The sequence below is a fragment of the Gorilla gorilla genome, chromosome 4 (assembly GCF_029281585.2).
Source record: "Gorilla gorilla gorilla isolate KB3781 chromosome 4, NHGRI_mGorGor1-v2.1_pri, whole genome shotgun sequence".
Classification (NCBI taxonomy): domain Eukaryota; kingdom Metazoa; phylum Chordata; class Mammalia; order Primates; family Hominidae; genus Gorilla; species Gorilla gorilla.
In genome coordinates, this window is record NC_073228.2 from 19,223,206 (window position 1) to 19,250,901 (window position 27,696).

The 27,696-nt window shown below is 46.5% G+C and overlaps 1 protein-coding gene across 6 annotated transcripts in view; it reads left to right on the forward strand.

Annotated features, from left to right (window-relative positions):
• SLC39A11 (solute carrier family 39 member 11) overlaps positions 1-27,696 on the forward strand; it is a 532,470-nt gene that overhangs the window by 414,543 nt on the left and 90,231 nt on the right. For all 6 annotated transcript variants that reach the window (XM_063706128.1, XM_063706129.1, XM_063706130.1 and 3 more), the window contains one exon: positions 27,404-27,473. In XM_063706128.1, coding sequence (XP_063562198.1) covers positions 27,404-27,473 — 70 coding nt within the window. The remainder of the gene's footprint in view (positions 1-27,403; positions 27,474-27,696) is intronic.

The window sequence follows — 27,696 nt, forward strand, 5'->3', positions numbered from 1 at the left end:
GGCCCGGGAAGAGACAGGCTGGGAAGAGTTGCATGAAAGAGGCCTGTGGTTAGTGACCCTGGGCCTTCCTACTGGACTCTAACTTCAGAGTGCCTGGCAAAATAGCAGCAGCCCACAGGAAATCAGGCACTAGGTCCAAAAGCAATTGGATAAACCAAGCTTTATTCGGGTACTCAGGAGAAGACAAGTCAAGCAGAGACAGTGGAAGCCATAGATACAAAGATCCTGGGAGGTAGGTGCTGAAAATGGAACCTGATATAAGCAGGTGAGCTGGGTTCATCTGGATGGAGTGGGCACTGACCGTTAGCTTCATGTGCTGGAAAATTTCTTTAAGCCCCAAGTCAAAACTCAGTTTTTCCATGAAGCCCTTTCTGGCTCCTTCAAGTGAAGCTGGTCACTCCATCTTAAAGGGCCCTGTTTCCTTTGTCAGAACACTTGGGTTTCAGTATGTCCCCAATTCTAAGCAAATTCCTGGTACAGAGGAGGTGCTCGATAAGTACTTGTGGATGGAATAAATGGGTAACCTACATGGATGGGTGAATTTTATTTTATTCAGATACAGTCAAGAGATGGCGGAGGATGAGTTTGTGAACAGCTCTTAATTATTTTGAATTCTTTCAGGCAGTATTTCCTAAAATACAAAATACAGGTTCTGTAAGATGTTAACAGGTGTTATCTAATAAAAGGGTTCCGTTGTCAAATACATTAGGAAAACAAAATTATACAGGTGTCTTTGCTGCAGGGAAGTCTTCAAGCCTATAAAATGTGATGTCGGTTCTGAGTCTTGAAGAGTATTTAAGATTTCTAAAACTCATTAGGTTGGACCATAGGAAATTCCTGTTTTGTAGTTTTTTAAACATGGTTAAATAGCAGCAATTTTGTATGGTTTAACCTAATATTTAACTGTGGAACTCTTTTAAATGTTACTGATGTTCCATGGAGCTCAATTTTGATCTCTAGAACATTGGTTTCGTTTGGGAGGCAATGAGGGAGAAGGGGAGGAAGGTGGAGGGTTCATGGATGAGAATCTAAATCCTGTTGGGAGCTTCTCCTGTCCCAGGAGAGTCTGATGTGCTTTAAGCTTGTGGTCAGGTGGTCTTTAGGAAATTAACTCCTTGAAGATTCAGGTCTAGTTCTCTCTGCCTCCACCCCATGGCAGCCAGTTGGAAACCACAGTTTAGAGAGAGAACTCCAAAAAGGACCAATGCTCACATGCTGGACATCAAGGCCTATTTCCTCATTCCAAATAGTCTACGTGGGTCTCGAAAGAAGAGTCACAGCAAGCAGTAATGAACATGAATGAGCACAGACATGGGTGAGAGTGGAACCGCCTGGGCATTCTGCTTGTCTGCCTGGAGCTGAGAAAGAGTTCTGTTTGAGTAGGAATCGAATGGGAAGGTCTGCCATGGGTCTGAGGAAACAAGGTTAAGGAGGTACGCAATAATCCCATGGGGGAACCCTGATGTTACTGGAAAGGGGTCCTGATCCAGACCCCAAGAGAGGGTTCTTGGATCTTGTGCAAGAAAGAATTCAGGGCGAGTCACAGAGTCAAGTGAAAGCAAATGTAATAAGAAAGTAAAGGAATAAAAGAATGGCTACTCCATAGGCAGAGCTGCCCCAAGGGCTGCTGGTTGCCCATTTTTATGGTTACTTCTTGATTATATGCTAAACAAGGGGTGGATTATTCATGAATTTTCCAGGAGAGGGGTGGGCAATTCCCAGAACTGAGGGTTCCTCTGCTTTTTAGACCATATAGGGTAACTTCCTGGTGTTGCCATGGCATTTGTAAACTGTCATGGTGCTATTGGGAGTGTCTCTTAGCATGCTAATGCATTATAATTAGCATATAATAAGCAGTGAGGATGACCAAAGGTCACTCTCGTCACCATCTTGGTTTTGGAGGGTTTTGGCTGCCTTCTTTACTGCAACCTGTTTTGTCAGCAAGGCCTTTACGACCTGTAACTTGTGCCAACCTCCTATCTCATCCTGTGACTTAGAATGCATTAACCTCCTGGGAATGCAGCCCAGTAGGTCTCATCCTCATTTTACGCAGCCCCTATTCAAGATGGAGTTGCTCTTGTTCCAGCGCCTCTGACACTGACAGCAGCACATCCAGACTCCTGGGTCCTTATCAGGTCAGGCTTCGCCAACTCATTATCTCTCATATACTCTAGACTCGCCTAAAACTCTGTCTATACTTGCTGTCCCTCTCTGCTCATAACTGACCCCAGAATGGGGCTCTGGTCCCTGATCAGCAGTAGATTCCCTGTATTCTTTCCTCCTCTTTATGGGAATAGCATGACCCTGCATGCCTTTCTCTCACTTTCTCTTTGCTCTTTGATGCCTGTTGATCTGAGCGTTGCTTATTGCTCATTAGGACATTGCAATTGGCCCATAAATAGAACTCTCTTTCCCTGGGAATGTACAGTGATGGGACTCCTGGGCCAAACCCACACTTGATCTTAGACAAGTAAAAAAAGAAAAAGTTTGGGCTTGACAGACACGGTTCAAAACGTTGTATGACCCAGGTTGCTTAGCCTCTCAGGGATCAAGCTTTCTTATCTTTCAAATGCAGACATTGATTGTATCTCCACCCCATGGTGGCTAGAAGGATTATGTTTGAAAATGTGAAATAAAATGGCTAAAAAATAGCAAGTTCTCAAAAGACATCACCCTCCCCTTTCATTACTGCTGACGTTTGGCGTTATGTTTGAGCTGTTGCTCTGAAATGCTTTAATAGAGCTTAAAAATAGGGACGCCTGGGCTGGGTGCATGGCTCACATCTGTAATCCCAGCACTTTGGGAGGCCAAGGCGGGCGGATCACCTGAGGTCAGGAGTTCGAGACCAGCTTTGCCAACATGGTGAAAATCCATCTCTACTAAATATACAAAAATTAGCCAGGCGTGGTGGCAGGTGCCTGTAATCCCAGCTACTCAAGAGGCTGAAGCAGGAGAATTGCTTGAACCCAAGAGGCGGAGGTTGCAGTGAACCGAGATCATGCCACTGCACTCCAGTCTGGGCAGCAGAGCGAACTCCATCTCAAAACAAAACAAAACAAAACAAAAATTGGAAGGCCTGGGGTGGAATTTGATGAACATGCTTTATTTTGCTAAATTTAGCTGGGGCGTGCACTCTGCTGTTTACATTGTTCCATAGATGCGGTCGGAGTCCTGGGGAACAGGTGATGAGATGGCTGTTGGTTGGATGACTATGTGGTTAAAGGGGCAGTAGGGCCCACAAAGGGGATTCTAGCAGAAGGAACAGGCAAATAGGAAGTTGAGCAGCTGCCTGGCCAGAGGATTTCCCTCCAGGTGTTGCCCAGTGGGGTGGCTGGAAGGCAGATCAGACAGTAAGTGACATCGGAGGTGGCGTGAGTACACAGCCTTCCATGGAGAGCAGTGATTTGAGTTGCCTGCCGAGCTGGTTCTGAGATGGCTGTGGGGATGGCTGACTTCCTTGGTTGTGAATTATCTGTTCTTAAGAAAAATGAAAAGGATGCCTTCTGTGTTTACCACGTCAACCCCATTGATACACAAAGGTGTCCTTTAAATGGTTTCCCAGTGTTGGGGGAGGTCTGTGCTGAGTCACCCCCATGCTCTCAGCACTCCTGAGGGTAGGAGATGGGGTGTGTAGGTGGTGTGGGTTGGAGATTGGCTTGGCTCAGTGGCCATGGGATTGTTCAGTGTCCCACATGGAAACCAACGCCACCTCTCTGTTTCAGAGCCCAGGGTCCAGCCTCATCAATAGGAGGGAGCAAAAGGCTCAGATGGATCACACTGGCTCTCTACAGGAAGCAGATGGTTTTCCCGGATGTCTTTTCTAAATAGCCTATGCTAAAATATGCTCCACAATGGCTGGGCACAGTGGCTCACGCCTGTAGTCCCAGCACTTTGGGAGGCCAAGGCGGGTGGATTGCCTGAAGCCAGGAGTTCAAGACTAGCCTGACCAACATGGTGAAACCCCTTCTCTACTAAAAAATACAAAAATTAGCCAGGCATGGTGGCACGTGCCTGTAATCCCAGCTACTCGGAAGGCTGAGGCACGAGAATCACTTGAACCTGCAAGGCGAAGGTTGCAGTGAGCCGAGATTGCACCACTGCACTCCAGCTTTGGTGACAGAGTGAGACCCCGTGTCAAAAAAATAAAATGTGCTTCACAAAACCTATATGCGACCTGTGAAGAAAAAAAACAAACAAGATTCCATGACCTAAGACATTTGGACATCTGCATACCCAATACTTCTCTGGGTATCACAAGGCAGGTGGCCCCGCACAGGTAACTAATTATAAGACAGCGCTTCCTTGTTTGGAGCCCAGAGCTGCTCACCTGTCTTTTCTTGGTTAGTTCTTTATACCTACATTAAGAATCTTATATTTTTCTTGAATACTAGATCTGAGCTAAATGTTTTAGCTCATTTTCCACCCTTTGAGAATTCTATGTCTTGTTTATATCAAGTATATTACCTTTGTTTTCAGCTTTGTGCTTTTTTCATGAATTTTTTATGTCTCCTTTAGAGTTGTTGATGTTAAGATGGAATGGACAATAGCAATGGCCAAACATGTGGCGTATCACCTCCTAAGATTGCATAAATTCATTAACTTATACCCACTGAGTAGCCACTCAACCAGTTATGAATTCAGTTAACTGAACCATGATGTTACTGCTTTTAAAAAGCTTTTTCACATGCTGTCATGCAATCAAAAGCTTTAAGGAAATCCAGACACGTGATTTTTAAGAATCCTTTGTATTCTCCTGCTCTACTAGTTAAAATTCAATCAAAAGAATTTTGTAGTTTGTGTGAAGTGAGTTATTATTAATGAATCCACCCTGGTTTCTCTTGATCACCACTTCCGTTCCTTTGCTCATTTGTCTGTTTTAGAAATTCATGAGCCAGACTTTTAATGACCTCTCCTTGATTTTTTTTTGGCTCCACATAAAAACATTTATTTGGTTTATATAGTCTATCATCTTTTCTGCATATTGAAAATCCAGCGATTTTCTGCTATCTGGTATCTGTATTATTTTCTGTAATTTTTTCCCAAGATTATTTATTATTATTATTATTATTATTATTATTGTTTTTAGATGAAATCTCACTCTGTTGCCCAGGTTGGAGTACAATGACATGATCTCGGCTCACTGCAACCTCCGCCTCCTGGGTTCAAGAGATTCTCCTGCCTCAGCCTCCTGGGTAGCTGGGATTACAGGCATTCACCACGCCCGGCTAATTTTTGTGGTTTTAGTAGAGACAGGGTTTTGCCATGTTAGCCAGGCTGTCGCCAAGATTATTTATAATTGCTGTCATCCATGGGTCATCTCAGTCCTGTGTAGAATGTTCCGGTTGGCGTATACAAGTTAGGAACACTCTGGCTGCAAGTATCAACCGATCTGGGCAGCTGTGGCTTCCACAGTTGGGGATTTCTGTGTCTCACACAGTATGAAGTCTGGGTGGCTGTCAGTTCTGGGCTGCTCAGGTGACCAAGTGCAGAAGCCTTTGCCATTGTTTATCTCCTGACCTTCCCAGTAGTTCATGGTTCCAAGCATCCCACCCATGTTCCAGGCAAGAAAAGGAAAAGGATCTCCCTTTTTTAACCGTTCTTCAGGATGGGTTGGCGTCTATATTAGGGAAGGAAAGACTTTACAGGAAACCCTCAACTGCGGTATCACTGGCCTGAACTATGACAATGGGCTACCTCCTGCCACAAGAAAGATGGGGAAACTGAATATTTTTAGCCAGGCACATTTCAATACCAAACAAAATGAGAATTCTGTTAAAATGGGTAAGGAGGGAATGTTGATTGAATAGGGGGAACTGCCAGAGCATGCCACATGTAGCTAGAGATTGCAATTAAAGTAACCAAGTATTGTCTTATTGTCACATTTTTATTAAACTCCTTCTTGACTGTGTCTTCCAGACCTTTCTTATAATCATTATCTTTGACTGACTGATCCAATCCATGATTAACTTTACTTATTCAATAAATACTAACTAAAGACTGGGCACAGTGGCTCACGTTTATAATCCCAGCACTTTGGGAGGCGGAGGCGAGTGGATCACCTGAGGTCAGGAGTTCCAAACCAGCCTGGCCAACATGGTGAAACCCCGTCTCTACTAAAAATATAAAAATTAGCAAGGCATGGTGGCACAAAACTGTTGTACCAGCTACCGGGGAGGCTGAGGCAGGAGAATCACTTGAACCCAGGAGGTGGAGGTTGCAGTAAGCCGAGATCACGCCACTGCACTCCAGCCTGGGAGACAGAGTGAGACTCTATCTCAAAAAAAAAAACCAAAAACCAAAAACAACAAAATACTAACTGAGCACCTCCTAGGTCCCCAAGCCTGGTCTAGATCCAGGGGACACCATGGTGGATACACGCAGCAAACATACAATAAGGTGAGAATATCTAACAGAAATCCTAACCCAGACTAGGGAGCCAGCGATGGCTGCCTGGAGGAGAGGACTTCCAGACTGAGAAATGAAGCATGAGGAGCCAGTGACCAGGGGAAGAAAAGTAGGCAGGAAGGGATTAAAAAAAAAAAAAGAGCCAGACAGAGAATAGAGTGATGGCATGGGCAAAGGCCCCATGGTGGGAGTGCCTGTCACTAATGGTGGCATAAGGCAGGTTTCATTGCCCTGGGAGACAAAAAGCTGTCCCACAACCCAAACTGTCCTCTCAACCATAGGCAGTCCCAACCCCTGGACCATCCTTACTCAGCAGTGATGCTCTAGGAGAGCATGGGAGAGACTCAGCGCCCACCTTTCCCACCACCAGGAAATAACTGGGAGCAGCTCTGAAGGAGAAACTCAATTGAGTCATCACAGCATCCTAGGGGGCCGCCATCTTCAGGGTCATTGAGTCAAATTCATGTCCTGGCTCATGTGATTCCTGTCTTTACTTGAATCGGGTCTTACCTGTTCTTACCCCTAAGAGTTTAGTGTGAGCTCCCACTTCAGGCCTTGAACCTTGAACCACTTTTTTCTTTTTCTTTTCTTTTATTTTATATATTATTTATTTATTGAGACGGAGTTTTGCTTTGTCTCCCAGGGTGGAGTGCAGTGGCGTGATCTCGGCTCACTGCAACCTCCGCCTTCTGGTTTCAAGCGATTCTCCTGCCTCAGCCTCCTTAGTAGCTGGGATTACAGGCACCCGCTACCACGCCTGGCTAATTTTTGTGTTGTTGTTTTTTTTTTTCCCTAGCAGAGACTGGGTTTCACCACGTTGGCCAAGCTGGTCTCAAACTCCTGACCTCGTGATCCACCTGCCTCGGTCTCCCAAAGTGCTGAGATTACAGGCATGAGCCATTGCACCCGGCCATTGCACCACTTTTAAACCTTAGCCTTCATTTTAGTTTTTTTTCTCCCCAAATATTTTAATTGTGGTAAAATACTCATAACAAAATTAGCATCTTAACTATTTGTAAGGCTGTGGTTTTGGATTATTAAATACATTTATAATGTTGTGCAACCATCACCTCCATCCACCTCCAGAATTCTTTCTATCTTGTAAAATGGAAACTCTATACCTATTAAACAGTATCCACATGCCCACTTCCCCAGCTTCTGGCCACCACCATTCTACTCTCTGTCTTTATGCATTTGACTAAGTACTTCACGTAAGTGGAATCATATAGTATTCGTCTTTTTGTGATTGGCTTATTTCACTTAGCATAATATTCTCAAGGTGCAGCCATGTTATAGCATGTGTCAGCATTTCCTTCCTTTTTAAGGCAGTATACTATTCCATTGTGTGGATATACCACATTTTGCTTATCTGTTGATCCATCCATAAACACTTGGATTGCTTCCAGGTTTGAGCTGCTGTGAACAGTGCTGCTGTAAACGTAGGTAGGCAAGTTTCTCTTTGAGACCCTGCCTTCAGTGCTTTGACGTATGTATCCGGAAGTAGAATGGCCACCTCCTTGTGAATCAGGACTTCCCATAACAGAAATATTTGGCAGAGACAGAAAACGGAACCTCAGGAACGTCACAACTGCTATCACCATATGGTAATTCTATTTTTAATTTTTTGAGGAGCCACCAAACTGTTTTCCACACTGGCTGTGCCATTTTTCATTCCTAGCAACAGTGCTCAAGGGTTCCAGTGTCTCCACATCCTTGCCAACACTGTTGTTTTTGTTTTCTCGAGAGTAGACATCCTAATGGGTGTGAGGTGCTAACCTCCATTTTCAAACGTTACCCATATTGGGATTGGAACAGCGTCAACCTTTGGCTCGTTCCCCTCCACTGTCAGCCAACTATTAGCTCCCAGCTCTCCAGAGCTACCCTAGTTCAGTTTGGCATCTCCCTCCCAGAAATCACAGGGTTGCATCTACCAGTGGGGAGAGCAGATTCCACGTGGTGGCAGCTGAGGAGAGAAGCACCCTGTGTCCTGAATTTTGGGGCCTGGTGGTGAAGCTTGTCAGGGAGGAGGCCAGTCCCACAGGGCGGGATTCTCTGAGCACCTGCCTGCCCATCTATCCTGAGAATGTCTTGGATCAAATCTGACATTAATTAAAAGAAGGCCTCTAGGCTTAGAGCACCTTGCTGCCTGAGTTGCATATTTTATTTATATTTGGCATTTATGCCTGACTTTAAATTTACCAAGTGTTTTGCAGTGATTTATGAGATTATCTTGCCTGCACCCTTGCTGGATGGTACCTTGATTGGCAGCTGTCATTGACCTGTTGCCGGTGTCTATGGAGACCAGTGGTCATCCTCCCAACTCCCCTGGCATCGGCGTTTCCTGCTTTTGTATGTGGGTTTTAAAGACACTGTTGCTCACTCCTGACAGGCTTAGCCCTAACTTGCTCCACCTTCTCTGCCCAGTCCCTCCATTGCTATATGGCCTTCGCCTCCCGATTTCGTTGCCCTTGTTCACTCCTTTGCAATCTGACTTTCATCCATGTCTTCACTAGCACTTTACTTGCAAAGGTTTCCTTCATTTCCAGACAAATTCACAGACCTTTCCTCATTTCACATCTGTGATCCCAGCAGCTGTTTGAAAGCCGGTTTCAAACCACCTCTTAGCAGTTCTCTCTCTTCCCTCACCATCTTTGTTCATGGGCCACACTGAGCTTGACATTCCTAATCAGAGACCAGTCCTGGGAGTGTCCCTGTGACACACTGGCCCTGCCTAATTGTTAGGGCTGTCCTGTGGATACAAAAAGGCAGGTTTCATGTAAGGATGGTCTAGTGTTTCAGGACTTAAGAGACTGATTTAGACTTTTGTTTTTGTGTGTTTAGAAGGCCATCTCCAAGTCTCTTTCTGTGCATGCTTGTGTGGGAATTTGTGTATGTGCATGCACACTCACACGGGCATGCTTGCATGTGCACACTCCCTTTTGCTCACACCATCACTGCATTTGTGTATGTGTCTGAAACCACACCTGCACACACTCCTTTTCTCTGCATCATCACTGCATCCTGCGTGTGTCAGCATTGGTCTGCTCCCAAGGTTGGCTCTGCACTTCCTGCTACTTGCTCCTGGCATGTGTCACCCTGGCTGCTGCCCGGCACCCCTGGTGTTTCTGCTTAGGAGGGAGCCACATAAGGAATCCACTGTCCCATCATTCCAGTGCTGTAATGGTGGAATCTAAATACCCACAGCACCTATCTTTATGATTCCCACACTCTTTCCCTGTCTTCTTTCATCCTTCCTCATCCTCTGTAGCCCAACTGCTAAGTTGAAGCTATAATCTTTTTTTTTAAGCTTTCAATTAATTTTTTAAAAAATTTCCATAGGTTTTTGGGGAAGCGATGGTGTTTGGTTACATGAGTAAGTTCTTTAGGGGTGATTTGTGAGCTTTTTGGGCACCCATTACCCGAGCAATATGCACTGAACCCAATTTGTAGTCTTTTATCCCTCACCCCCTTCCCACCCTTTCCCAAGTCCCCGAAGTCCATTGTATCATTCATATGCCTTTGCATCTTCATAGCTTAGCTCCCACTTATGAGTGAGAACAGATGATGTTTGGTTTTCCATTCCTGAGTTACTTCACTTAGAATGATAGTCTCCAATCGCAACCAGGTTGCTGCAAATGCCATTAATTCATTCCTTTTTATGGCTGAGTAGTATTCCACTGTGTGTGTGTGTGTGTGTGTGTGTGTATACACATATGTACATATATACATATCACAGTTTCTTTATCCACTTGTTGACTGATGGATATTTGGGCTGGTTCCACATTTTTGCAGTTGTGAATTGTGCTGCTATAAACATGTGTGCAGGTTTTTTTTGTTTTTGTTTTTGTTTTTGTATAATGACTTTTCCTCTGGGTAGATATCCAGTAGTGGGATTGCTGGATCCAGTGGTAGTTCTACTTATAGTTCTTTAAGGAAATACTTTGAAATGGAATTTCAGAGTTGTCAGGGAGGCCTGTTAGGGAAACAGACTTGTACAACCCTGGAGAATGCCCTTTCCAACTATCGTCAATGTCAACCCGCCTCCCTGAATGTGCTCTGAAGGTAACAGATCCCCAGACACCTGAGAAAAACCCAAAGAATGAAAAAAAGGGACTGAAGTAAGTAGGACAACCTACTCTGGAGAAAACAGGGAGCCCAGGAGACAGAAGAACATAAAAATTCAAAGCGGTATGTTCAGCTGGAGATTCAAGAGCATGTTTATCATGCTCATAAAGCAAGAACTGACTGTGATAAAAATGAATAATCAGAGAATAAGAAAGAGTTCTTGAAAATTAATCATATCGTATAATTGCCAGAATTCTTTTAGAAAGTTAAATGGATAGATTCATTAGAATATTCTGAATGAAAGGCCAAGCTGGTTATCTGGAAGGTTAAGTAGAAGACAATTCTCCAGTTCCCAGACACAAAGTCAAAGATGTAAGGTATGAGTGCAGGCATGTGGGGAAATTTTTCCTGAGCTGAAAAAAAAGCACAAGCTTGTAGATTTAAAAGACCACCTAATGCTGAATAGTGGGAATGGAGAAAATACCCCAACTCAGAAATATCTTGATGAATCTCAAAACTCTGAAAACAAGCAGTGGCTCATGCCTGTAATCCCAGCACATTGGGAGACCGAGGTTGGAGGGTCACTTGAGTCCAGGAGTTCGAGACCAGCCTGGGCAACATATGGAGACACGGTCTCTACAAAAACTAAAAATAAATTAGCTGGGCATGGTGGCATGCATCTGTGGTCCCAGCTACTCAAGAGGCTGAGGTGGGAAGATTGGTTGGGCCCAGGAGGTCAAGGCTGCAGTGAGCCATGATAGCACCATTGCACTCCAGCCTGGGCCACAGAGTGAGACCTATCTCAAAAATCAAAACAACACCACCACCAACAATAACTCCAGAAACAAAGATGAAATTGATGAGGCTTCCAGAGAGAAAAGTCTTCTTAAATACAAAGAAATGAGAATGGAATTAGCATCAGACTTTTCAGCAGCAGCATCAGATACTGGAAGATGATGGAACAATACCCTCAAGACATTGAGCAGACCAGGCACCATGGCTCATGCCTGTAATCCCAGCACTTTGGGAGGCCAAGGCAGGAGGATTACTTGAGCCCAGGAGTTAGAGACCAGCTGAGGCAATAGAGTGAGACCCTGTCTTAAAAATAAATAAAAAGAAAAAAGATATTAAGGCCCGGGCATGGTGGCTAACACCTGTAATCCTAACACTTTTGGGAGGCTGAGGCAGGCAGATCACCTGAGGTCAGGAATTCGAGACCAGCCTGACCAACATGGTGAAACCCCATCTCTACTAAAAATACTAAAGTTAGCTGGGCATGGTGGTGCGTGCCTGTAATCCCAGCTACCTGGGAGGCTGAGGCAGGAGAATTGCTGGAACCCGGGAGGCGGAGGCTGCAGTAAGCCAAGATCACGCCACTTCTCTCCAGCCCGGGTGACAGAGCGAGACTCTATCTTAAGAAAGAAAAAACGGAAAAAAGATATTAAGGAGAGGTAACTTGGGATGTAGCACTTTCAAGTCAAGCTATTAAGTCACAGAGAAAAATCAAAATTTTTCTTTTCTATGTCAGGGTTCAGAAGTTTATCACCCACACATCCCGTAGGAGGTTAAGGAGGCCCCCTGACAAAATGAAGAAGGGACACAAGGGGATAATATGACATAAGAAAGAGGGCATCACAGATACTGTGTGAGTGCTCTGCGAGACACCTGAGGAGTCAGTGTCACAGAGGCAGGAAGTAGAAGGATGGTTGCCAGGGGCTGTGGGAGGGAGGAGGAGGAATAGGGATCTGGGTTCAGCGGGTGGAGAGTTTCAATTATGCAAGATAAAAAGAGCTCTGGAGCCGGGTGCAGTGGCTCATACCTGTAATCCCAGCACTCTGGGAGGCCAAGGCAGGCGGATCACTCGAGGCCCGGGGTTCGAGACCAGCCTGGCCGACATAACAAAATCCTGTCTCTACCAAAATTACAAAATTATCCGGGCATAGTGATGCATGGCTGTACTCCCAGCTACTGGGGTCACTGAGGCACAAGAATCGCTTGAATCCAGGAGGCGGAGATTGCAGTGAGCTGAGATCATGCCATTGCACTCCAGCCTGGGGGACAGAGCAAGACTCTGTCTCAAAAAAAACCAAAGAGCTCTGGAGATGGGTGGCGGCGATGGCTGTACAAAAGTGATTGCACTTAATGCCAATGAATGTACACTTAAAAATGAGGAAGATGCTCAATTACATGTTATTCATTCATATTTTATCACAATTAAAAATGGTAATAAGAAAGGGAGGAAGGAAGGAAAGAACCTAATTAAAACCTAGATGATGAGAGGATGGGGGCCGTGATTCTTAGAACTGTCTTCTTCAAATGGGAAGAGGTTGAAGCTTTAGGATTGTTTTTCCTTACCTTCTTCTAGCAACCTGATTATATAGAGAATCATATGTTAGCACACCAATGTTGTACGCTCACTTTTTTGTTTTGAGATGGAGTCTCACTCTGTCGCCCAGGCTGGAGTACAGTGGTGTGATCTTGGCTCACTGCAACCTCTGCCTTCTGGGCTCAAGTGATTCTCATTCCTCAGCCTCCCAAATAGCTGGGATTACAAGCGCCCACCACCACGCTCGTCTAATTTTTGTATTTTTAGTAGAGGCGGGGTTTTTGCCATGTTGGCCAGGCTGATCTTGAACTCCTGACCTCAGGTGATCCTCCCGCCTTGGCCTCCCAAAGTGCTGGGATTATAGGTGTGAGCCACCATGCACAGCCTCCTGCCTTCTCTTTGAGCTAAGCCATAATGCCAGCTTCTCAGACATCATCTTGGCATGACCAGCAAGGCCATGACCACACGGGGCCTACCCCAAGGCGCTGACAGGCTGCCGTCTGACACCTGAAACCTGACAATTGCTGAACTGGGATGTGTAAGGAAGGCAGTTTTTTTTTCCCTCCATTAACAATTGAAATACTTCTGCTTGTAGGAAAAAATGCCCCTCCCTCCCTTGGATACATACGTTGTGGTGTGATGCCTGCCCTCCATGTAGCAAAACATACTAGTGATCTGAGACTTCAGAATCTTTTTCTTGCCTGGATTTTAGAAATACTTTGGTGGGAATCACATATGGGGAGTGATAAATGAACCTGTATCTTAGGTTATTCATCATCCTGAAGGAACTGCCAGAGTCTAATTTTGTTCGAAAGTCCTCCAAGGGAATTAAAAAAAAAATCCTTTCCTCCAGTTTTTTTAGGCCCTCAAGAACATGCAAATTACAAAAACATAAATAAGTCCTCCCCACCCCCCACCCCACCTCCAGAGGTATTCCATAGTCAAGCGTGTGCTAGAGTTCATGATGCCCATGTACGGCCTGTGGGATGGGGTGAGGCTCCAATCACAGGCGATGTGGTTGTGGTTCCGAGGTATCTGGCCCTAGGCTGCCTTTCCCTTTGACAAGGCAGTCGGGTCCAACCTGGGACCCAGACTGCACGACCTCTTCATGTGAACTTGGGGGAGGAATAGCAGGGATCAGTGGCCATCCACCTCCTGGGGATGTGAGACCCTCTTATGGGATAATTCCCAGGGTGACTCTCTTGGCTCCCAAGGGGCACAGAATGGGCGCCACCCACCTGCTGCAGAGGTTCACCTGATTCCCCGACCCATCTGGCTTGTGCCTTGCCCCAGGAATCCCCAGTCTCTTTGTGGAGAACTCCTGGCATTGATCTTTTCATGAGCCAGGTGAGAGGCTGGGCCAATGGAGCCTGTGTCTCTTTGTGCGTGTGCTCTCAGCTGCAGGCCTTCCCAGCCAGGAGGGATGTGTGGCTGAATTCCTGGTACAACTTCCATCTAGTGTTTTACTAATCTGAGCCTGTAGTCATAGAGGTGCTTTCAGCCATGCTTTCCCCTCTTCCTCCTGGAATGGTCCACCCACCTCAGAGGCAGCATTTTCCTAGGATCAAGCAGAGAGATCCCTGTGACCAGTGATTAGAGACCTCCTGCCTTCGGTGTGCAGTGTGGGGCTGGGGACTGCTCCCACTGTCTAGGGTGGGGTGGCACTTAGCAAAGCCTCCATCTGCAGCCCCGGTTTCCCAAGGGGACCAGAGAGCCTGCCCACCTCTGCTGCCCAGGGCCCACTTATCACAAAATAGGCTTGTCTTGGGAAAAATAATTCCCATCTGACCACACTACTCATTGCCTCATGCTTCCTTCGTCCTGTGTCCTCATATTTACAGAGCTGCTTAGGTTGTCCCTGCTTTCTAAGCCTCCCAGAGGACTTTGTTGTGAACATACAAGGTTCCCCAGAACATAAGCCTGTCCACTTTCATACAGTGAATCTGTCAGATCCAGACACTTCCCTGCCTGCTGTGGACTTTGGACGTAGGGAGAGGAAGCCCAGTGGCCAGGTGATTGATGAGGCTCTGACTTCGGAGTCAAGGAACTTTGCTACAGGGTTGCAAGCTTTTCTACACCACGGCTTCATTGGTGGAACAGAGTGTTTGGGAGCAACAGATAGCAGCCCTCCCCACTCAAAGGGCACAGGGATTTCATGATAATTCCCTGCTGGGCAAAGCAGAGGGAATCTTGAGTTTTTGTGTCTTCCAAGATGGCAGCTCTTCTGACGGCAGGTTCCCCCACTGAGTCAGAACCTACCTCACCTGCCTCTTTGCTTCTGCTTAGTCCCTTGACCTCAAAACTAACAACGCCCTTGGTTATAAGCAGTTATTCATTAAATAAATAAATAAAAACCAACAACTGCATGTGCTCAGCTCGGCAGAAAGAGGCCCGGAGAGTAGACTGCGGTGCCCTTTCTGGCCCCTCTCCCGTACTTGGTCTGTCCTTGGGCCTGCAGATATACTTCTTCAGATTCAGGGCAAACCCAGGTGTGGACGACCATGGTGCAAGGTCGGGGGAGTTGGCTAGAGGCGTGCATCTGGGCATGACACGGAGCTTGTTGGTTGGAACAGCTCGGAATCTTCCATGCCAGTATAGACATTCTCTCCCTTTTTCTCTGAGGAAACACAGAGATCTGATCTTTGTCTGGTTATTGAGAACTAAAGCAAATTGAAATTGACTCCGAGATGTGGGTGTTTAACCAGATGCCTTCACCTGTTGTTTGAAGATGTGGCTGTCTTCAGTCATACAAACGAGGCACTGCCTGTGTCTCCGCAGTCTGCTGGAGTCAGGCTCAACTCTAAGTCGGCAGCCATGACTGGAGAATAGCATTTTCTGGGTCTGTCACTGTTCAGAGGGATCCCAACGTGAAACAATCAGATATGCCAAAAAAGCACACTTGTCAACATTAATTAGGAAGTAGTTATTTTAGTTACAAAGGGGATTCATGTTAGAGTATCTTCAATTGTCAATATTTCTTAATAAACAATAGGATATGACTTTATTGATAAGAATTTTTTTTTTTTTTTTGAGATGGAGTCTCCCTCTATTGCCCAGGCTGGAGGGCAATGGCATGATCTCGGCTCACTGCAACCTCCACCTCCCGTGTTCAAGCGATTCTCCAGCCTAACCCTCCCAAGTAGCTGGGACTACGGGCTCCCACCACCACGCCCAGCTAATTTTTGTATTTTTAGGAGAGACGGGGTTTTCCCATGTTGGCCAGGCTAGTCTTGAACTCCTGACCTCAGGTGATCCACCCGCCTTGGCCTGCCAAAGTACTGGGATTACAGGCGTGAGCCACTGCACCCGGCCTTATTGATAAGAATTTGATTTAAAGTCAACCTTTCTAGAACACTTCTATTTTTCATCTTTCCCCACATGTATCTTTTTCCAATATAAATAGCAGGATTAGTAATCCATACTGGAAAACTGCATCAAACTACTTTTTCAAGAAAATAAGTTGGTAAATTTCCATCCTTTATACAGCCTCTAACAGACTCCACAGGGATTCCTTGGCAATAATACCTGGCTGGTTCTACCAACATTTGGTTTAACAATTGTGTAATATGATCAGAGTCCCTGCCTTCTTCGTTTTGCTTCCTGCTAGACCTTTGCAACCAAAGACAGGCCATGCAGGGTTATCAGCAAATCATCAGCCAGCTAGTCTCCCCAGAAGGCTCAGCTAAGTTTTGGGGCTCAGAGTGAGAATGAAGACAGCAGCCCTGCCCCATGGTGTGTCTAAGCCTGTGAGTTGGCTCTCCTGATAGACTGTGGCCAGGAAATACCTGCTACGTGACATTGCTCCCGTCCCTAGTGTGTTGTCCTCTCCCAGTTTAGTGACACTTCCCAGACAGGCTGGGACAGACAAGGAATCAAAGCCGAGCTTGTCCTTGGCCAGGCGCGGTGGCTCACGCCTGTAATTCCAGCACTTTGGGAAGCCGAGGTGGGCAGATCACCTGAGGTCAGGAGTTCAAGACCAGCCTGGCCAACATGGCGAAATCCTGTCTCTACTAAAAATACAAAAATTAGCTGGGTGCAGTGGTGTGCACTTGTAGTCCCAGCTACTTGGGAGGCGGAAGTTGCAGTGAACTGAGATTGCACCACTGCACTCCAGCTTGGGTGACAGAGCAAGATTCTGTCTCAAATGGAAATATTAAATAAATCTGAGCTTGTCCAGCACGTCAGAGGCTCCTGATGCAGCTGGAGGTGGGCACACCCTGTCCCCAAAGCCCCCATTGTCCACTCCGGCAATAGATGTTTCAACATGTTTTGTTTTTAGTTTTGTTTATTAAATTAGAGCCAGAGTCTCACTCTGTCACCCAGGCTGAAGTGCAGTGGTGCGATCATAGCTCACTGCAGCCTTGACCTCCTGGGCTCAAACGATCCTCCCTCCTCAGCCTCCTGAGTAGCTAGTACCACAGGTTCATGACACCATACCCAGCCAATTTTTTTGTGTGTGGTAGAGACAGGGTCTCACTACGTTGTCGTGGCTGGTCTCAAACTCTTGGCTTCAAGTGATCCTCCCATCTCATCCTCCCTAGTAGCTGGGACTACAGGTGCACACCAGCACACCCAGCTAATTTTTATTTTATTTTATTTTATTTTTGAGACAGAGTCTTGCTCTGTCACCCAGGCTGGAGGGCAGTGGTGCGATCTCAGCTCACTGCAAGCTCCGCCTCCCAGGTTCACACCATTCTCCTGTCTCAGCCTCCTGAGTAGCTGGGACTACAGGCACCCGCCACCACGCCCGGCTAATTTTTTGTATTTTTAGTAGAGATGGGGTTTCACTGTGGTCTCGATCTCCTGACCTCATGATCCACCCACCTTGGCCTCCCAAAGTGATGGGGTTATAGGTGTGAGCCACTGCACCTGGCCGATTTTTTAATTTTTTGTAGAGATGGGGTCTTGCTATGTTGCTCAGGGTGGTCTTGAACTGGGCCCAAGAGATCTTCCTGCCTCAGCCTCCCAAATTGCTGGGATTACAGGTGTCAGCCATCACACCTGACCCCTCAACGTGGTTATTTTTCTGTCTTTTAATGAGTGCCTTTTGGGACCTGAGAATGTACATGTGGATGTTCAGCCTTGCTCCTAGAACTGAGCCCGTATTTACTGGTGAAGTGTCATCTGGCCTGAGGGATGTTATGAGGCTACCTGCCCTGTTCTTCCTAACCCACCTTCTCTCCCCATCCCAGTCATCCCTGACTTAGGAGTAGCTCCCACTTTCAGAGAACACTCTTCATGCAGAGAAGGACACCCTTGACCTTCCTTCAGTTTCTTTATCATATGTTTCAAAGCCCTCCTTTCTCAAGCATATTTTTGCCTCTTTCCTAAATCCGTCTAACTGTAATTTAAGTCATTTTTCTCTTACTCTGTCTTTAGGGGAGATGGAAATGAATAAGCCATCCCATAACTCGTCATTTCTCCACCTTTTGGGTTTGTTGGTGGTGGTAGTGGCAGTGTTTAATATTCATTAAGCCTCCACAGGGTCTTATCTGCTTATCTTAATTTAAATACTTTTTTAAATCAAGGAGGAAAAGTCGTAGCATCACCGCTTATTTTCTGCGTGGCCTTTGCATTGATATTTTCTAGACTTCTTCTGGCTATAACTTCTAAAACTGATACTATGAGTGCTTAAACCAGAGGCCCAGTTGGAGAACAAATGGCGTGGAACAGAGAGATTTAGTGACATCCACATAATGCCCTAAGAGACAAAGAATTAATGGTACAGGCACAGGACTGAGAATAGTGGCTTCACAACAGCATACAGGGAAAGATTGAGCTTTTAGTTAGCCTGTGAGCCCAGAAGGGATACCCTGTGAGAAAACCACCCAAGAGGAATGCATTCATGAGCTGCCATGAGGTCTGGGTCAAGTCCAGAATAAGGGGAATGACAGCCCTGGAGTTCCTACCCCTGATCTGACCACCCCGAAACAACTGTATCCTATTTAGAAGCCCCTCTCATTGCTGAGATGATCTGACAGCTGGGCCCGTATCCCAGGGAGCATAGTCTGGCAGGAAGAGAAGAATGTCCCCACAGCACCTCTGAGTGGGCCATTTCTGCCCCAGCAGCGGGCTCTGCCGAACCAAGGTGATTGCACTTCTCAAGCTACCCTGTACAGGTGCCCTTTCCCATCCACTCATTACCAATGCCCATAAATGTCAGGTGCTGTGGTCTGAACATTCGTGTTTCTCAAAAATGTGTGAGGCCAGGTGCAGTGGCTCATGCCAGTAATCCCAGCACTCTGGGAGGCCGAGGCAGGCAGATCGCTTGAGGTCAGGAGTTCAAGACCAGCCTGGCCAACGTGGTGAAACCCCATCTCTACTAGAAATACAAAAATTAGCCAGGCCTGGTGGTGCACACCTGTAATCCCAGCTACTCAGGAGGTTGAGGCAGGAGAATCACTTGAACCAGGGAAGTAGAGGTTGCAGTGAGCTGAGATTGTGCCACTGCACTCCAGCCTGGGCAACAGAGCAAGACTGCATCTCAAATAAAAAAGAAAAGATGTGTATGCTGAGATGCTAACCCCCAGTGCGATGGTATCAGGAAGTGAGGCTTTGGGGGGGTGATTAGGCCTTGAGGTTGGAGCCCTCATGAGTGGGATTAATGCCTGTATAAAAGAAGCCCGAGAGAGAGGCCCCCTCACCCTTCCTATCATACGAGGACACAGCAAGGAACCCCCAGTCTGTGAACCAGGAAGCTAGCCCTCACCAGACACCAAATCTGCGGGCACCTTGATCTCAGACTTCTCAGCCTCCAGAACTGGGCAAGAAGAGTGCAAACTCCACCCCATGCCCTTAAAAGTAAGAGCTGCTTATGGCTCCATTGAAAAAGAAAACACTTGGTTTTTATTGTTTGCTTTCCTAGCACTGACTTAAACTCTAAGAATGTTCTATTGATATAATAGTTTAATTTTTTTTTTCTGTAAGTGTTCCTCATTGGGAGAGAAGAAAAGTAACATTTGGCAACCTCTGAAGACATCTTTGTCACAACTGGGACAGGAGGTGCTACTGGCATCTAGTGAGTAGAGGCCAGGGATGCTGCAAACCACCCTAGAGTGGCCAGGATAGTCCCCGACTACCAAATGTCAATAGTGAGGAACCCTGAGCAGGCCTGTCAGGTACATTTCATTTAACACAGCCATCCTGTAAGCAAAGCAGTGTTATCCTCCTTTCATTTTTGCAAGAACCTTAAATAATATACTAAGATTTGAGCCTGGGTTTATCTCAACCAAAGCCCATGCCCTTTTTGTTACTGTTTTCCGCAGAGGAGGCCATGGAGGGATGGAGTTGCAAGGGCAATGGGGAGGTGGAGAGAGGCAGGCAGAGCCGCCTTCCAGCCCCAGGAGGAGGTTGGAGCGAGCTCCTTCCGCTTTGGTGCTTATGTTCAAGTTTGTCTTCCAGACTCTGCGTCACCCTGCGTTCAGTCGGACTTACTAACCCAGGCCAGGCAGTTCATTTTCCCTGAGCTAATGGCAGTAGCTGTGTAAAGGGGCAAGAACTTATTCACAGTATGAGTTGGGTTTCTCCTATTTGCACTCGAGGTGGGATACTGGGGGCATGAGCATCAGCTGGCATTTTTCCTCCTTTCCTTTTCCCTGCAGTGAGTTCTTTCTACCGTCTGTTGATCTTCAGTGTCGGCCTGAATTCTCGTTTTGGTGTTCCTTCTGCATGCATAACTAACGTGTCCTGCCTTCTCATGAGCATAGCTCTCGGGGATCACCTCTGTTTTCAGACACGGTAACAAATACATTGTCTTCCCCCAGGATCTCTTCTTCCTGTTTCGCTTTCTAAATCCAGGGGGAAAGTGGGCTGATGCCTCCTAAGGCAGCGTGGAGTTGTGGTTCTCTCCCTCCAGGGCCACTGGAGACCTGAGAGGAAGGACCTGCTCCTTTGCAAACCATCACAGAATGCTCATTTGTGAACTTTTGTCCCCTGCTACTGGCCTGGCCTGAGGTACAGGATAGGCCGGAGGGAAAATGCATTCCCTTTGCTCCAAACCTCTTCAGGGTACAGAGACTCAGATGCCAGTGTTCACTACTCATGGGGCCATGTTGTAGCTGGGGGAAAGCTGCAAGCAAACTGAGCAGCAGAGGACACTTGGGGGCAGGAAACAATGAGAGACTGCGGTTCACGGCCCAGCTCTAGCCCCCGCAGCTGGGTCACCTAGGGCAGGCCCTTTTCTTCATCTGCTCACTGGGTGCTCCCTTCCCCAACCTCCCAAAGCTGTTGTGAGCATTTATGTAAGTCAGCAAGCTCAGGCTGTGAGCTAAACTACTCCAAGCGATTGTTTTGCTAATTATAATTAACACAGGTCCTAGTGCTCTGGGCTGCACTATTATTTGCATTAAAATGACTAATTAGAAGAAAATTTTTTGGGCATTTTGAAAACATGGCTTCTCCTTTGGCATGTTTAATTGTGATATTTGACAGACATCCTTGCAGTTTAAGATGACACTTTTAAAATAAATTCTCTCCTAATGATGACTTGAGCCCCATCACTCAATGGGAGAATCAGCAGAACCTGTAGGATCTTATTTGGAATTGACATTCTCTATTGTAATTTTATTCCTGTTTATTTTTAAATTTTCTTTTTGTTTCACTGGAAAGGAAAGATGATGCTCAGTTTTAAACATTAAAAGTGTACGAGTTGTTTGTTACAATAAAATTAAATGTGTACACAAAGGAAAAAAAAGGAAAATTTTTAACAAAAGAGTCAACCAGCTGTTGTTTATGGTTTTAGAAAGTGAATTTTCTCAAAGGGAGGGATATGCCTATCTAGTGTCAGGAAATAGTTTGCTTGGTTTTTCCCCAAGGGTCCCTGGTGAAGATCTGTGGCTTGCAGACCCACGGTTACTGATGGTCTCGGGTGTGTTAGTGCCAAACGAGGTTGAGAACAGCAGGCTTGTAAATACTGGACTCCTCAAAGGCAGGACACTGGCCAGGTGGCAGCAGGTCAGATGTTCTCGAAGTTCATATTCTCATGACCATGGACACGGGCAGCTCCCACGACTCAGGCTGCAGAAACGAGGCTGCCTCCTCCCTAACGGAAAGGATGTCAGAAACCCTTAGGCATACCCATCGCAGCCTGCCCTGAAATTCAGCTCTCACCAGTGTCAGCCACCTCACATAGGATACTCTTTTTTTTTGAGATGGAGTCTCACACTGTCGCCCAGGCTGGAGTGCAGTGGCGCGATCTTGGCTCACTGCAACCTCTGCCTCCCGTCTTCAAGCGATTCTCCAGCCTCAGCCTCCCCAGTAGCTGGGATTAAAGATGTGAGCCACCATGCCCGGCTAATTTTTTGTATTTTTAGTAGGGACAAGGTTTCACCATGTTGGCCAGGCTAATATTGAGCTCCTGATCTCAAGCAATTCACCTACCTCGGCCTCCCAAAGTGCTGGGATTACAGGCGCGGGAGCCACCGCACCCGGCTGGGTATTCATTCTTGCCTACCTCTTTTTGATGATGTTGCATCCATCAGGCAAACCTTAAAATATTGAACATGGATCCACACCCCTTTCTGATACTTGAGTTGTGGCTTTCATCATATATATTCCTGGAGTGATGAAGGACCAACACCCTGGGCCTCGGACTCAGAACCCACCTGTGTCTCTCAGACCAGCTTCCATCACCTTCCCTCTCTGATCTGTGGACTGGAGGTGACAGTTCCCACCTATATTTGAATTAGTCATTTTAATGCAAATACTAGTGCTCCACATTAGGCCTCTAGGCTCCAAATTAGGCCTCCTCTTCAAGATCCTAACGTCTCTGTGATTCTTTGCCTCGGGAAATGGGGGACTGGTGGCCCTTTGTATGCTAGACACTGGGCTATAAGCCTTATACCTGCAGTGAAATATATGTGTCGATACTAGTCTAGTCTATCATTGATTACTGTAAAAATACACAAATTATAAAAAGTTAAAATTTATCAAAAATTATACCCACAAACACAGATCATATATGGTGCCACTCACAGTGAAGAGAAATGTAAGCAAACATAAAGATGCAGTGTTAGCCTGTAATCTCAGCACTTTGAGAGGCTGAGGCAGGAGGATCGCTTGAGGCTAGGAGTTCAAGATCAGCCTGGACAACTTAGTGAGACCATCTGTATGAAAAACTTTTTTAAAAATTAAAACATTTTGTAAACGATATATTAAGTCATAACTACATAGAATTAACTACAGCCCACTGTACTACGTAACAATTTTGTAGCCACCTCCTGTTGCTGTTGCAGTGAGCTCAAGTGTTGCGGGTGTCTGCTTAAAAGGCCTTGTTGGGTGGGGCGCAGTGGCTCACGCCTGTAATCCCAGCACTTTGGGAGGCCAAAGCGGGCAGATCACCTGAGGTCAGGAGTTCGAGACCAGCCTGAGCAACATGGAGAAACCCCGTCTCTACTAAAGATACAAAATTAGCTGGGCATGATGGTGCACGCCTGTAATCCCAGCTACTCGGGAGGCTGAGGCAGGATAATCGCTTGAACCTGGGAGGCGGAGGTTGCAGTGAGCCAAGATTGCGCTATTGCACTCCAGCCTGAGCAACAATAGCAAAACTCCGTCTCAAAAATAAAAAATAAAAATAAAAATGGCCTTGTGACACTGAGCATCTCCTCATGAGCAGTTCATCTCTGCAGTGAATTGCATATTACCGTAAAAAGTGATCTCTCTCAGTTCTTACGTAGTTTTCATCATGTTTAGTGCAATATCGTAAACCTTGAAATAACAGCATGGGACCCATACAAAGTACCATTAGGGATGCTGGAAGTGCTCCCAAGAAGCAGAAAAAAGTCATGACGTTATAAGAAAAAATGAACTTGCTTGATATGTACCATAGTTTGAGGTCTGCAGCTGTGGGTGCCTGCCATTTCAGACACACAACTCCTCTTTATAAACAGACAACGTAAACATACGGTCTTGATAAATACAGTACGGCACTGTAAATGTATTTTCTCTTCCTTATGATTTTCTTAACATTAAGAAATTCTGGCCGGGCGCGGTGGCTTACGCCTGTAATCCCAGCACTTTGGGAGGCTGAGGTGGGCAGATCACGAGGTCAGGAGATCAAGACCATCCTGGCTAACACAGTGTGAAACCCCGTCTCTACTAAAAAATACAAAAAATTAGCCAGGCGTGGTGGCGGGCACCTGTAGTCCCAGCCACTTGGGAGGCTGAGGCAGGAGAATGGTGTGAACCCAGGAGGTGGAGCTTGCAGTGAGCCGAAATGGCGCCACTGCACTCCAGCCTGGGCGACAGAGAGAGACTCCGTCTCAAAAAAAAAAAAAAAAGAAAAAAAAAAGAAAAGGAAAGAAATTCTATCTATAAGAAGTGTTATCTAGCTTACTTTCTTGTAAGAATACTGTATATAATATATATAGCACACAAAATATGTGTCAATTGACTTTATGTTCTTGGTAACGTCAATATTAGACTATTAGTAACATTTCTGGGGGAGTTTAAAGTTATATGTGGGTTTTCAACTGTGCAAGGGATTGGCGCCCCTAATCCCTGCATTGTTCAAGGGTCCACTGTAAATAAAAAATAATTTTTAAAAATGCGTATGGATTTTAAAGCCTGGTTGCTCTGGTGGTGCTGACTCCAGCCAGCCACCTTCAGCCTCAGAGCTGTTAAAGGGAGGGTTTTGGAGCCTTCTCTGTGGGCTGCTAGGGTGTGCACGTGCATGCTGAGAGGCCGGGCCCGGAAGGCTTGATGCTGCTGTCTGGTTTTGGAAAGACCTCCCTCTGACTACCTGGCTTCTGAATCTGACAGTGGCCCAAGAGTCACAGTGGCTGATCTCTGCAGTTTCCTCCACCTCTGTTGTCCTAGGACTCTGTGTCCTGACATTGGTTGTTATAAAAATTCTTATAACTGGAAAGATACTTGGTAGGGAATCAGAATCCCAAATTCTCACTGGGTGCAGTGGCTCATGCCTGTAATCCCAGCACTTTGGGAGGCTGAAGCAGACAGATCACTTGAGGTCAGGAGTTCAAGACCAGCCCGGCCAACACGGTAAAATCCTGTCTCTACTAAAAGTACAAAAATTAGCTGGGCATGGTGGTGCATGCCTGTAGTCCTGCTACTTGGGAGGCTGAGGCAGGAGAATCACTTGAACCCAGGAGGTGGGGGTTGCAGTGAGCCGAGATCGCACCACTGCACTCCAGCCTGGGTGACAGAGTGAGACTGTGTCTCAAAAAAAAAAAAAAAAAAAAAAAAAAATTCCGAAATTCTCAACCTGCAGCTTACAGTGATCACAGCTATCCCATCAGGACCCCGCAGGAGATCAAGCACAAAAGGTAAAATTAGGCAAAAAAAAGAACACCTTATTCCTTAGCAGGATCTTTGGGCTCCAGACCCCATTGCGGACTCTTGTTGAGCCGGACTGCCTCACAGGTGAGCACTTTCACCTGAACATGGGATAAGTCTCCGCTGCCTTCTTGTCCCTAGCTGTCTCCTGGAGTCAGTGTCACAATTCCAGCATCCTGGACCCACTTCAAACAGACAGGACGCAAGAAAGAAATGCGCTGTACTAAGAGGCAATGAATCAAAAGAAAACGAGTTCCTCTCACTCAGTCGATTTTTATATCTTCCCTCTTCTTCAAAGAAAGTTCGAATTTGACCCCCAAAGCCCTTGGCCTTGCTCCTGAACAGTGGTGGTAATTCAGTAGTTCTCCTTCGTGTTTGGATCGAGGGGAATCATCGCCCTCTTCACAGATGTCAGAAGCGCCCTGATGCTGTGCTTCCACTCCTTTGGTCCGTGGCCACTGGATCAGGTCCATTTCCTTCCGTGACCCTCGCTGCTCCATCAAATACACGCAGACCAGCATCATCCTCCCACATCTGATCCCTAGGCGAGTGGGTAGTGAACTTGGCAAGCCCATGTACCACAGGAAAGGACGTGAAAACCCATCCTGTCTAGCCCCACGCTGCACACTCGACTCCAGCCACCCCATCAGTGTAGACCGCATCTGTCTGCACCATATGAGGGTGGTTCCTTTGAAAGCTGGAATATTCTTCAAAGAGCAGTCATATAAAAATGCTTGCTTGGCCAGGTGCCGTGGCTCATGCCTGTAATCCCAGCACTTTGGGAGGCTGAGATGGGCGGATCACGAGGTCGGGAGATCGAGACCATCCTGGCTAACACGGTGAAAGCCCATCTCTACTAAAAATACAAAAAATTAGACGGGCGTGGTAGCGGGCGCCTGTAGTCCCAGCTACTCGGGAGGCTGAGGCAAGAGAATGGCGTGAACCCGGGAGGCAGAGCTTGCAGTGAGCTGAGATCGCGCCACTGCACTCCAGCCTGGGTGACAGAGCAAGACTCCGTTCTCAATAAAAAATAAAAATATAAAAATAAAAATGCATGCTGGTGGTGGTGATCATGCCACCCCTCCTCCTTTGCTACTGACAAGACCCCAGTTTATTCAGATGGTGGCTCCCTTGATTTCAGGGAGCATGGGCAGGGTAGACTCTTTCCCAGCCCCAGAGAGGGATTGAGACTGGCCTCAATCGGTCCTGGAGTCTCAGTATTTGGGGCCTGAGGCTGCGATGGATCCAGGGATGGGCGTTTGCTCCTGTTCTGGCCGAAGAGGTATGAGGGATGCTGGGAAAGAGGTTCCTTCCAGAGTAATGAGACAAAGACTTGTTAAAGAAAGGTTTCTACCTTTCTACTTTCTTCTTGCCTAGGATGTAATTGAGATGCCTGGAGGTAGCACAGTCACTTTGCAACTGTGAGGACCTAATGGTGAGAATGAAGGAAAAAAAAATGAAAACTAAAGACACCTATGTCTGCAGTGACATCTTTGGGCTGCCGTATCAACCTTGGACTTTCTGTTGCATGAGCTAATAAATAAAGCCCTGTGTGTTTAGGCCAGGGGTTATGAAAGTTCCAGATAGTAAATATTTTAGATTTCAGGCCATACAGTTTCTGTCCCAACTACTCAACTGTGCTCATATACTATGAAACCCACCATAAACAATTCGTCAGCCAATGAGCATGGCTGTGTGCCAGTACAACTTCATTTACAGACACTCAAATTTGAATTTTATATAATTTTCTTTTTTTTGAGACAGAGTCTCACTTCGTCACCCAGGCTGGAGTGCAGTGGCACACTCTTGGCTCCCTGCAACCTCCACCTCCTGTGTTCAAGTGATTCTCCTGCCTCGGCCTCTCGAGTCGCTGGGATTACAGGTGTGCACCATCACGCCCTGCTAACTCTCATAGTTTTAGTAGAGATGGGATTTCACCATGTTGGCCAGGCTGGTCTCGAACTCCTGACCTCAGGTGATCTGCCTGTCTTGGCCTCCCAGAGTGCTGGCATTACAGGCATGAGCCACTGTGCCTGGCCAAATTTTATGTAATTTTCATGTATCATGAAATAGTCATTGTTTTTTCAATTACTTAAAAAATACAAAAATCATTCCTAGGTTGCAGGCCATAGAGAAGCAGGCAGCAGCCATTTGGCCCCCATGCCTTAGTTTCCCTGGGTTTAAGCTGCTGTTACGATGATTTTCTTTGACTGGCAGCCTCATGCAGTCCTACTTAATGCAGTGACAGTGACGGTGATGTTCCTTATGGGGAAATATTCCTAACCCCTCTTGCTTTTCTTACATCTATTTCAGAGGGTCTCGCTGTTGGAGTTGGATTTGGGGCTATAGAAAAGACGGCATCTGCTACCTTTGAGAGTGCCAGGTAAGCCAGCATCCTGGGACCCTAGAGCATGGTTCTGCACCCAGGGGTGCTCCGGGTGTGCGTGTCACCTGGGTGGGCTGTCTGTGCATTATTGTTCAGCACCCCAGCCCCACGGGACCAAGACTGATGGAGGCCGCATGGGGTCCGGTGAAGGCCATCCCTGAGAGAGGAGTCTCCTAAGAGAGGAGTCTTTCAACTGAGCTATTAAGTGCGTGATGATCAT